Below are 13,267 nucleotides of genomic sequence, written 5' to 3' on the forward strand. Positions count from 1 at the left end.
ACCCCCTCCCCTCGAATGTTGAGTGCCTACATATAACTAAAACACAACAGGTACCATCGATTTTACAAATTATCTGGTCATATCTGGAGATAGCTCTTTCAAACTAATGCGTTGGCATCAAGCACTGCTTCACTCGATCTGCCCTGTTTTACATATCATGATTATTTAATGCATGACAAGAAAAGAAAGATAGCGCATTTGAAAATGGGCACATCTGCCAGCTCTGTGAAGACTGTTTTATTTTTCGTTTAAAAAGTGTTTCCGTGAAACACGTTGCACCCAACCCGAGTTTCGAACAACATCGACTCGTGATATCCTGTCATTTTGCTCATAGTTCAACGCGAAAACATTTAAACATGAAAAAGCGGTAGCAATCATTTAGTCGTTCATAATGCTTTTCAATAAATTATACTGCTTTCTGAGAGTAGGCGCTAAGCCCAAGGTATCGGCCAATCAAGATGACATTCAATTATTCATGTCATTCTCAGAGAACGTTCATGGTTTTGTCCATTATTTTGTTATCATTCCTTAGTGCACTAAAAACTACTTCGACTAGCAACTCTAAGCTGTGGGGCTCTACATTTTTCATGTTTTTATCATGCAACTCTCATTTTAAAGAGCATAATTTGTTTTGTGAGAATCCTATTTCACGGCGTGTGGGGAATATTTAAGTTAAGTCCGTGACGTCAAAGAATCTTTGAAATCAATAGGGGCATCGTCAGCACGCAACTAAAAACTTATAATCAAACTGTTATCAGGTGAACACGCGATCTCGTTTAAAATCTGATCATCCATTCCAATTGGTCACGATCTACATAGATCTTCGCATACTGTTTTTATAATAGTAATGTTTACTGTGCACGAAATGGCAATCTGAGTAGTCGATCTGAGGCTGTTTTCTAGGCAATGTCCCAGAAGACGTATTTGATCTGATCATACATAAATTTTGGTCACGATCTACATTTACTGTTTTTTTATATACATAATGACAATGTTTATTGGGAAAGAAATGGCACTGCTGCAGTCAACAAGAGACAATGGACCCTGCTGTGTACTTTGCAATTTTCCAGGAGAAGACTTGAGTGTTGGACGAGAGCTTTTATAGGCATAGTTATCTTTCAAGTTATGTGAAAATGTTGAAAACTTTATAATAAACTACAGGGCACAGTATGAATTTCAACAGAACATTTTCAGTGACAACATGGTTATGGGAATACAATAATTAATAACGCAATAAAGTATATAATCTATAAAGAAATTGATGTTTACAGGAGTACACGCACAGTAATTAAATGATCACACACTTAACTCTAACTTAATTCGCATTTTCTTGAACTTTGAGTTCATTTACTGAGTTAAAGTCATTATAGGTAAACAATCGCTTGAAAAACATTGATAAAAACAACATGTTTGGTAAATTGTTGGAAACCCAAATAATAAACCGCTGATTATATACATACTCAATAAACCAAATGAATTTCACTTATTGAGGTCAAACTTCTAATTGCGGTTGAGCAATGCATTATAAGATGCCGCGTTGGTCGTTCATGCACTGGGTGCGTTTCGACAAAACAATACCTTGAACTGTGACCTAAATTCCGAACCACTGATTAGAAACACCAGTAAGTTGAACACATGGTAGGTCAACTCTGAGATTCTACCGATAAAATACATGTTGAAAACATACCCAGGAAGGTCTTTCGTATGTACATATGATGTCACAACCATACAAATAACAGAGGTTGTGCACATAATAAGAAAACTAAAAGACGAAGCCAACAAAGACACGGTACTTATTATTTCTTTGATCTTGTTCTCATTTCTTCTTCCAGACGTAAGTTCTTTTCGAGATTTTCTTTGAACCCAGACAAAATGTATTATCTTGAAGTTCATCCCGGTTATGGTGAGTAACATCATGGCTCTTCCTGTGATACGAATTGCTGCTACAATCCCTAAGCGCCTTTGTAACCCTTGTAGGTATTCCCGAGCAACAAACACACACGAGGCATCAGTGTAAATTAAACTTGCCAAGGCTACGGCCCCAGATGCTGCTGCTGCGACAAACACCATCTGCGAAAATGAAACAAGGCAGCAAAGTTGTCAAATGTACATACAGAAAGCAGAAAAAGGATGCACAAAATACATTAAGGTCATTTCATCAATTTCGATACAACATATCATTGCTTAACAGCATAATAACCAATTTGAAATATAGGCAACATGGACATCAGTATGTTTAAAGATTATCCTCTGAAAATGACAATTTGTGAAAAATGAACATTAAAAAAAAAAAATAAAAATAAAAAAAAAAAAAAAGCTTCAAAAAGGGACGTAATAAGGCTGGTTTTCTAAAATCCAGCTGTATTTTAGCCATAAGAAGATTTTCTTTTAGTTAGAGCATAATTAGGAACATTGATCTCCTTTAATACGGCTTTAGACAGTGCACAAAAAAGGTTATCGTCAATCATTAAGCAATATTTATATTTATGTTATAACACAATACTTAAAGATGCTCAATTACAAAAGCCGACCAAATGTCACCAGATATTTTTTTAATAGTATAATACCAAAAGACATCGTTTCATATCACTTGAAAAATGATATTTGACATGATTTTTCGGCTTGCTTTCCATGCTGTGCGTAAATGGGGCAGATAAGTGGGTTAAGTTCACAACCAAAATTTTAAAGATACAGTTTAAAACTCTCTAATTGCTGATCGATTACTAGTGATTAATTCAGTTTATCCCTTGGCATGTTAACTTTATTTGAGTCGTATAAGAAACTAATAGAAATGGTTTATATGTGTTACTGGAATCCATGCCCCACCGTCACTCGGTTCACATGCACCTTTAACAGCAGAATGGCGACTGATTTTTAATTATGTACTACAGGTAACATGGACATTCAGAAACTGTAACGAGCATGAGGCTTGGGGTCTCACATTAAAAATGCCAATATGTAAAAATGAACATTTCATTAAAAACCTGCACAAGTTCATGAAATTTAGTCAAACAAAGATATTTGATCTGTATTTAAGCGCTATAAATCACTTCCGTAAGTTTGAGTTTAATAAGGGCAAATTACTTTGATTGTGTATCGTTAGACAGTGCACAAAATTAGTATTTTAGTCAGCTTTGATGCAATTTTACGTAATACTGAACATCATAATCGCCACCAACTTTTTATATATACTGTTGCTTATATGGATAATGAAAATGTAAATGGCAAAGGGTTTCAGCCCCATTTGTGGGGTTCAAAGTCATTATGTCGGTAATTAAGAAGCATCAGGTACTGATTCATGTTAAAAAGATGCGACCTTTGGTACCGAATAGAAAAATTTTAATTTTTAAAAAAGCGTCATCATTTATCCATGGCGGACCCAGGGGGATACAGTGAGCCACAAACACTGTATTCAAACTCGTTTTCCATCTCTCACCATTGAAGGATTTAATTTTTTAGGATTTCACGTGTGTGTATATGTGTGTATTATAATTTTTCATTTACTTATTTTTTTACAACTCACAAAGTTAAGAAGTTTCATAAATACATAGATCACTAAAGAGATAAACAAGCCTCGCTTATCATCATCACGCTCAGTAATACTTTCAGAAATTACAAGAACCTCTTATGAACTTTCCCAATCATAACTTCACAACTAAAGTACGTACCGATCTGAAGAACGTTTTTCTGGAGCATATGAAACTGGATTTGAACGGGAAACAGACGAAAAGAAACCTGTCAAGTGTTATGACGAAGATGACAACTGCAGCCCAGTCTGCGGTGAAGAAATCAAAAATGCCCATTACGTTGCAGGCGGCTGAGGTAAGCCAGGAGGGATAGCCTGTCTGATTGGCAGTGTTCACAATTGCTATCGATAATTCACTCAACGCCCGAAGACAGTGCGCTATTCCGAGAGCACACGTCAAGAAGGACTTGGTTTCTGATCTTCCTTTAAGTCTTTTTTCGCCCATTAGAACAACAACAACGAGGATAATGTTGCTGAATAAGGACAATGGAATGAGAGCATAAACAGTATACAAATATACACTTAACGTCCTGGTCATATTTTCTGTGACTAAATACATACGCTTGGACGACCAGAAAAGGCATTCTTGTATATTGTTTTTTATTGACATTTCTAGAACACGTGGTTTGATGTTCTCCACGTCCATTGGACATACACGCTTTGCTAGTTGCCACGTGTTATTCAAAACTTGGGGCGAAAGGATATTAGGTCGGATAAGACAAAAATTGACTTTTTCGCTATATCTCTGAAAAATATTTGGTAAATTTTGAAAATCTTGTCGAAAGCAAAGATATAACTCATTACTGGTTTCTACATTTCCTTGTTTATTTCCGGCCAGGCACTCTTCTTCGTTCAACCCGTACAGCACCGTGGCCGTGAAAAACTCCTCTGACATCTCAACGATCCCACAATATCCATAATATGTGCTGTTAGAGAACCAAGAGTCAGTCAACATCAAACTGTCTGTCAGTCTGTTTGAAAACTTCGGAGAGCAATAGTAATATCTGTCTGTGAAAACGGTTTCCATTTCATCTGATAAAGCAGAATCATGATCGCCATGTACTTGTATATCATGGTTTTCTCGCGATGCTTTGATACACACACGTTTGCTTCCAGTAGAGTTAGCAGTAGAGTTATTACCTTGTGTAAGGTAACGGTGACCACTTGAAGTATTTTTCCCTTCATTATCGCGTTCAGAGACGATTTGAGACAGGTGCTCATGGCCATCTTGTTTCAATTCCTCAATCGTTTTCTTAAAGTCGACAAAAGTACTTCTTTTTGCGCTGTCACTCAGCTGAGAGCAATTTTCTCTTTCAACTCCCATCAAAACAATAGCCCTGCGCCTGGGGTCCAACATATTTGTGAAATTAAATAGACACGCCGTGTCCATTGTTTTCAGGGCGACTTCCATAATGTCGATAGGTAAACCTGTTGTTGCTGATATCTGGTCGTGCAACTGCCTTGTAAGGTTGAAGTGGCATGCGGAGAGGACGTGAATATTTCCCACTCGTCGCGAGACAGGATTCTCACTAAACAAATTTCTGATCTGAAAAAATGAAAGTTGAATAATGCAAACAGGAATAATGTAGAACACCATGGCTTAGCGTTAAGCGCAGTAGGAGATTCTAACTCGCTAAAGAAAGAATATGCAAAACGTGCTTTTTTAAATATGGCATGAATTATTGTAAGAATGACTGCCATTGGCAAATACCATCAACTAATCACAAGCTCCAAGACAGCAATATTCACATACATGAGTATTCATTCGTCTATCCACGTTTCTACATTTACAAATGTAATAATAATAATAATAATAATAATTTCACAAAAAAAGTTGCACACTAGTTCTTTCGATGATTGGAGATAACATATTCAACAAATTAGATTTGAGCTGGCTGACATATTCAACATATAAAGGCTCTCCACTTCTCGTCTTACCCCCTTAGTAAGCAAACGCAACCTATGAAGTGAACTGCAGTGAAGCTCTTCACAGATTCGTATATATTCATAGTCAGTTCTTGCAATGCTTGATCAATCACAAACTGATTACGATTCAACCACGAAACCTGAAATTTGTCAATTCCTGGGGATTCGTGGGATTCGTGGTCTGTGTGAAAACAAAATTAAAATGATCTTTGCGAGAAAAGTTAAACAGTGAAATAAGAAACCCCAATATGCTTATGGATTTTCCTCGATTTTCACAAATCCAATATGTACTTTCCATGTTTATTGTGGTCATGAATGTAAAAAAACATATAAAAAGCTTTAAACGTGTTTTATTGTTCTGTCACTGATATTCAAACGTTTAAAAGGACACCTAGTGTGACACCTGGCCCCGGTTTCAAAAAAAAAAAAAAAAAAAAAAAACTTATGCCAGGTTCCCTGGCTAAGACTTAATTACAAAGGTTACATGATCACATGGGTATTTCTTACCCTATCAGGAGCAGTGTAACAGCACTCTTAAGGAAATCCTAGTCAACTAAGCCAGGGAAAAGATTTAAGTTTTTTTTTTTTTTTTTTTTTTTTTTTTTTTTTTTTTTTTTTTTTGTGAAACCTGGACCTGGTTGGATAGAAAAGACATGACATTTACTCTTTTTGAAAATAGAAACTGAAAACAGCTAGTTTATACAGATGATATTTAGGAATGACAGGCCGCGGCGAAAGCTTTGATGCAGCTGGTCAAAATTTTTATTTCAAGAGGGTACCATCGGTGTGATTTTTTTCAGAAATCGAAAGAATGGTATGTGAAAACCAAAAGGCCAATTTATATCAACTCACTTGTTCGATTCATCAAAATTGCCCGTAAACATATTAAAAATGATGTTTGTTCAACCTGCCATCTCACGTAGAAACACTGCATGGTGCATGTTTTAACTTTTTTTCTTTGAAGGAAAATAAAACAACCCTTTATCTGTTGCTGGAAGGAGTAAACATATACCCGCATATCTGCAAGAGTAGCAAAATAGCTCAATAGAGGGTACCGGAAGAGACGGATTGTGCCGGAAGTGATGTGTAGTGGTGTAAGACGTAAAGCTGAATGGTCATTTTTAGCTGGAGGTAAATGGGAATGAAGACGTGGGCTTATAGAAAAAAAGCATTTATTCTAACAACACGATAAAATAACATTTATCTTTATGCATTTGGGGCAGAGAAAATAATAGGAGCATGATATGAAAACGTGTCACGGAACTTAAAGGTGAAAAATCGTGCTTAATAAAGGTTACCGGAAGAGAATAGAATTGTGCCGGAAGTGTGATGTCATGTGACGTCAAGTGGTGTAAGACGCGAAGCTGAGTGGTCATTTTTAGCTGGGGGTGAACGGGAGTAAAGGCGTGCACTCGGAGAAAAAATCAGTTTTTCCAACAACATGGAAGGATAACATTTCTTCTTTACGCATTTTGGGCATACAATACTGGTGGAAATAATAGGTACATGATATGAAAACGGGTCACGGAACTTGAAGGTGCAAAATCGTGCTCAATTTGCAGTCAATTTGTTTTGAATTATATGCTGCATCGACCGCCAGCACGACAAAGAGCGTCAAGGGGAAAGAATTCCCGGGAAGCTATTTTAAATCGTTGTCATGTGGAAGTTTTGCATGTATGCAATGTGTTATGCCCATATCTAAGTATTTTGGGGTGTTTTGTGGTATGTGCTGCAATTATAACGATGTTTTAGAGTCTTTGAAGGACCTTCCAAGCAGGCATAGTTGCGTTGGATCAACGTTGAAAACAGGTTGATACGTTGAATTGCCGTTGATCTACCTAAATTCAACGTAAAATCAACGTTGATCCAGCCACGTCGAAACACCGTCATAATGTGACGTTGCCTCAACGTTGTATTTTGGTCAATGACACAACCTTGCAGTTATGGATTGTAATTTAAAATATTAATTATTGAAAACGTGATACTTTGTTTATCAATACTATAACTAAATTTATCAAAATAATAACAAAATGGTTTTAAAGAAAATGTGACAGTTGTTTTGTGTCTTTAGTTAACTAGTGAATTTTCTTAGCTTGTTATTCAGAAATACATTCCAAAAAACTGAATTCCTTGCAAGGTCAGCTAACATTAGGATGAATAAGTTGCTGTAAATATGATGGAATTAACAGTTCTTGGTAACCTGTTATAGATAGACAGGTTGAGGTGACTGTGACTTTGTTATATATATATATATATGAGAAAAGAAATATATATTAATCTAAACCTTGGAAATTTTAACTTAAAGGCCATACATTTATACCCTACATATATTTAGCCATCAAACATGTCCTACTGCTAAACACATCCAGGCTAATTTCCCGCTGGGTGGGGTTGATATAACATTGTTTTCTGATGTTGATACAACGTTGTTATCTGAGGTTGACACAACTTTCAAGTCCAACATTTATTCAATGTCTTCTCAACGTTATGATTCAACGTTGTTTCAACGTTAAAACAACATAATTTGCCCGCTGGGTTGTGAAAACCAGGAAGTAGTTTGCAACTGACAACTTAACCGTAGCGATCCACGACTTCTTTGCAAAGATGTATCCTTTGTATTGTGACAATTTTTAGATGTTTATTTGTCCATCTGACATAAAATTCCACATGTCTTACAGTCGGTTTCCGGCCTACTTAACCCAGAACGAGGCTCTCATGTAGGACTAGGGTAAAACAATCGGTTGCACCCATTACTGACAATGTTGAAATGATGAACTTCGATCGTTCAAATCAAACGTACCAGTAAACAATTAATTGTGACAGCCGTTTATTCATCTACACTTGGGTATTTAGCGTAAGTCCAGGGCCATCAGGAGGATTTGCTAGAGGTGATGGTGATTTTATCAGCAATAATACCAACACTTCTCCAACGGGCTGCAATTTACACCAGATACATGTTGTAATAGGCATTTCTTTTATTGTCTGTATCGTAAAAATCACCAATAACTTACAAGTTTTTATCTTTAGTTTTCATAACTGGAAATAATTTGAAAAACAGCAATAATGCTCTTTAAATGTTCTACTTTTCTTTATTTTTGAATAAAAGCCTCACTTAAATCTTTATAAGTTGTCAAAATCTAAAAATCTTTTTTGACTCTCATGCTAAATGAAGTTCATGGTGTCTTTTTTCATAAAATAATATACATTTATAAGGTAGTGATTTCATTTCCATTTTACAAACATCAGACTCAATATCACAATACAAAGTATGATCTATAAAAATCCGAATTGAATGCATATTTAACCGTCATAAATCACAATAAAACTTGTTGACATTAAATTTACATTTTATTTCTATCTATGAGGTATGTAAGAAAGGAGTTATAAAATTCCTTGGCGTACGCTGTAAAGATGCATTCTTAATAAACATGTGTACAGTAAAAATGAATTGGAATTTCTATGATATAAAACCTGTAAGCAAATATAACAGTAATGTCCAAAGGATAAAAACACTGAATCCGTAACAAAAATTTGATTGCTGAGTGTTTTTTTTTTATATTTGCTGTAAACTTGAGCATGAGTTAATAGATTTTACCCAGCAAACAGTTCCACCCGCTTGTTTCTTCCAGTTCATTTGTGCATTGATAGCCTTTCTTGCGTTCTATCCTCTGGTTGAAAGTGGGCAACATCACAAAGAGAAAGTATTAGTTATCTGTTCCAATAGCACATTATTGCCATTAATGCACTTTATAGTACAATAATTAAATGATTTATTGAGTATTTAATTTTTTTATTCCTGTCCATGTTCTCAATTAATTCTGTCCGCGGCTACATGGGTATTCAAAAATTACTAGAAAAAATTGTTCAAATTCTCAAAATGGCATGTACTTTTAGTAATAACAAAGCCAATGCAACTCTTTACCTGGAAAAAAAAAAAAAAAAAAAAAAAAAAAAAAAAAAAAAAAAAAAAAAAACAGAACTGTCATTGCAGCTCAAGGCCTTGTCAACAGTTCTTTGGCCAAAATAGCTTTAAAAACCGCGGATGAAAATTTATGGAAAATTAAGATGTGGGACGACAAAAAGTGCACAAATGGCAATAAACTACGAACATATAGAACATTTAAATGTGAACTTGTGACAGAATCTTACTTGCATAATAACTATCTGACTAGAGCACAACGACGGACTTTTGCTTCACTCCGCTGTGGAAGCGCACCCCTCAGAGTGGAAACCGGGCGTTACTCTAATACACCACTAAAAGAGCGCATATATGCGTTTATTGTTCTTCTAAAGAAATAGAGAGTGAGAAACATTTTTTAATTAACTGCGAGCTCTATAAAGACGTCAGAGAAGACCTTTTTAGCCATGCAAATCAAATAGACGAATATTTTAATGTTTTTAATGACTATGAAAAGTTTATATTTCTTATGCGAAACGACCAAATACAATTTTATACAGAGATCAAAAGTACACACAATGATGTAGAAAAGAAGCAAAGCTAACAACAAAGAGAGACTTTGAAAAGTTTTATTTATAATATTCTTTTTATGTGTTTCATTGATAAGTAACAATTTTAATGAACTTTTATTAATTTTAAATGTAGTAACACAGGTTTTAGTCTCTCATAACCCTTATTAGGGTGGCTTTTATTTATTTAAAACGTGAGACGTTAATAAAATTATTATTATTATCAGGCCTACCCAACTACCAGACTACCATTACACAGTATCAGACGCGACACCGCTCTTGCCTAGTACGCGATGTGATAGTGACGATTCTCAGCGGGGTTGAAAAGCATTGCATCACCACTCAAAATTTGTTCAGGGTATGACACTGTGTGATGCAATCTGACACACACCTTGAAAACGGGAAGTGTGGTCTGATCTACCGGTGAATTCTGGATCATTCGGTGCCGAGTCTGGTAGTTGGGTAGGCCTGATTATTATATTATTAAATATAATTACAGTGTAAGAACGGTGCATTTCAATCGCTGATAAATTCGGCATCAGTGCTAGAAAAGGTCTTTGGTGGCCATTTCCTGACACTGAATACCTATGTTGATATAATTAAACAGTTGTCAGGTTTTATTATCTACCGGTGTGAGAGATACAGACGATCAAATTTCATCATTTTAACATTGAGAGTAATGGAGCTTACTGATTGTTTTGCCCTAGTCCGGGCGTGGCGGCTATCTTGTGACGTCATGCCGACTGGGAAATATGATCACACTAATACACCTATTACATGAGGTATACAGTAATCAGTGACAAAAGCCAAGACAGAGGTGACATTCTGAGAGCCTCTTATCTGAGCTAAAAATTACAATTACTGGATTGGCATTTAATGGTATTTTACAGCAAATTACCTGTCAAAATGGTCTTGACTTGCACTTTGGTTGCTATTCAGTGGCTTATGGGTAATTAATTGTTCATTATAAATTATGTTACTTTTAATTTTATGTTGGCTCCTAAGAGCTAAAGAAAACAAAACAAAAATAAATAAATAAATAAAACAAAAATAAATACATTACACCTAGTTCCTTTCAAGTTGATTTAGATAAAGTAAGTTTATAATCTAATAATATGAAAAATAAATAATGTGCTCTTGGTAAAGCAACAATATTAAACACAGAATGATGCAAAAAGTGAGTACTAGTAATCATGTTCTGACTAAGATTTTTGTGAGATCAATGTACAAGTAGAAGGAGCTCTGTCATTTTGGACAATGCCAGAATATCAGTTTCTGGGTTTCTCACCTTGCTGCAAGGGCACTGCTCGATTTCACTAGACATTTCCACACTATTTCACTTTTAAAATCTTAATAGCATAGAAAGAAAAATGTACAATAAAATGTGATGCATTCATCGGACAAGTATAACATTTCAATGGTGAAAGTAAGCTTTTCACTGATAAGATCTTCTCAAAAAGATGAAAAGAGAATTCAGGTGAGCCGATCACAAAGCTGACAGGTAATTACGACTAGCTTAAGTTTTTAATATACAGTACTCAGTTGGAAAAGCGCTTCTGACAGGTAGATAAGATACAACATGACCAGTTTCTCAAGCAATTGATTGCCAGCCTTAGGCAATTGATGGCCAGTCTCTTTTGCTTGTGATTGTTTTAGCTCGGATTAGAGGCTGTTAGAACATCACCCTTTTCTTGGCATTTGTCACTGATTAGTGCCTACCCCGTTATAATAGGTGAATGAGTGTGATTATATGTGTGGAATTCCATGGCAGATGGACAAATAAACATATAAAAATTGTCACAATGGTACATCTTTGAACAGCAGTCGTGGATCGGTACGGTTCAGTTGTCAGTTGCGAACTACTTCCTGTTTTCACAAAGTCCTTCAAAGACTCTTAAACATCGTTATAATTGCAGCACATACCACAAAACACCCCAAAATACTTAGATATGGGCATAACACATTGCATACATGCAAAACTTCCACATGACAACGATTAATAGCCTCCCAGGAATTCTTTTCCCTTGACGCACTTCTTCTCCCTTGTCGTGCTGACGGTCGATGCAGCATATGTTTCAAAACAAATTGACTGCAAATTGAGCACGATTTTAAACCTTCAAGTTCCATGACCCGTTTTTATATCATGCACCTATTATTTCCACAAGTTTTCTCTGCCCAAAATGCGTAAAGAAGAAATGTTATCTTACCATGTTGTTGGAAAAACTGATTTTTTTCTCCGAGTGCACGCCTTTACTCCCGTTCACCCCCAGCTAAAAATGACCACTCGATCAGCTTGACGTCACATGACATCACGTGAATTATGTGAAGGAAGGGTACAGTTTTTTCTTAAATGACAGGCCTCGGATGCGAAACCGACCCTTTAGTGTGGGGTTCAGTTTTGTCTAGGGCAGTTGGTGCCATCTAGTGCAGTTTAGAACTATGATTCAGTTCTTCAAAATTCTAATATCAAGAGGGGAATATTGGTGTGATTTTTTCCAGAAACAGAAGGGGGTGGGGGTCAAAATTTGTAAAATACAGGTTTCCCCAATTCAGATGTTCCTACAACATTATTTTCTAAAATGTAATGTTTTAAGATGATTGTTCAGGTATCTAAATATATCTGTAAAAAAAAAAGACGAAAAAAGACAACGTCATTTCATTTGGATTTGTCACATTTCTCAAAAGCATGTTTATTTACATTGGAGCTTTTTGGTGCTAACTAGTAAGACAAAGAATTCTCAGCGAAATCAATATAAAAACATTCTTTTGATGTGTACAATATAACTTAGGCATTTGGTCAAATTTTATTAAATATAACTGTACAGTTATTGATTTATTATCTTACCTCTTTACACGTCTTTGTTTCCCGACACTTTTTCTAATGGATATATATATATATATATATATATATATATATATATATATATATATATATATATATATATATATATATATATATATATATAACTGGCTAAGACGTGGCGACGTTTTCAAATAGGGTCTATTAGCACTTAGAAAAAGTGTCGGGATATATATATATATATATATATTCGCTCTTAGAAAAAGTGTCGGGAAACACACATATAAAGACTAGGAACCGAACAAATTAGTCTGTTCTCTCCATTTTAATTTAAAAAGTCCCTACAGCTGTTTCGGCCCGGAGGCTCTGATTATAAACGGTCGTATGTGTTGTTTCTCAAACAATTTTTATTTTCTTCAGGGGATTTCAACTAAAAGTATATCTTTGGAAATCATCATAATATGCATTTAACAGTAGCTTGAAACCATTATAATAATAATAAATTATAAATAACTATATCCTCAATGGGCAAAATGTAAAGTGTGAAA

At 35.3% G+C, this 13,267-nt stretch overlaps 1 protein-coding gene across 1 annotated transcript; it reads right to left on the bottom strand.

Annotated features, from left to right (window-relative positions):
- Positions 1–577: 577 nt before the first annotated feature.
- Positions 578–5,871, bottom strand: LOC147762342 (uncharacterized). Its single transcript, XM_087010289.1, has 2 exons — positions 3,669–5,871; positions 578–2,070 (listed from the first exon to the last, which is right to left on the bottom strand). The coding sequence occupies exons 1-2, from the start codon at positions 5,121–5,123 to the stop codon at positions 1,546–1,548; spliced, it is 1,980 nt and encodes a 659-aa protein (XP_086866415.1). The 5' UTR covers positions 5,124–5,871; the 3' UTR covers positions 578–1,545.
- Positions 5,872–13,267: the final 7,396 nt, after the last annotated feature.

The sequence above is a fragment of the Lingula anatina genome, chromosome 4 (genome assembly GCF_051362555.1).
Source record: "Lingula anatina isolate TDL-2025a chromosome 4, LinAna3.0, whole genome shotgun sequence".
Classification (NCBI taxonomy): Eukaryota; Metazoa; Brachiopoda; class Lingulata; order Lingulida; family Lingulidae; genus Lingula; species Lingula anatina.

Excerpts from the sequence above, each read along its gene's own strand:
- LOC147762342 (XM_087010289.1), bottom strand. The coding sequence starts at position 5,123 with ATGGTGTTCTACATTATTCCTGTTTGCATTATTCAACTTTCATTTTTT. Across the intron at positions 2,071-3,668 it reads GAAAAACGTTCTTCAGATCG|ATGGTGTTTGTCGCAGCAGC; the intron begins GTACGTACTTTA and ends TCATTTTCGCAG.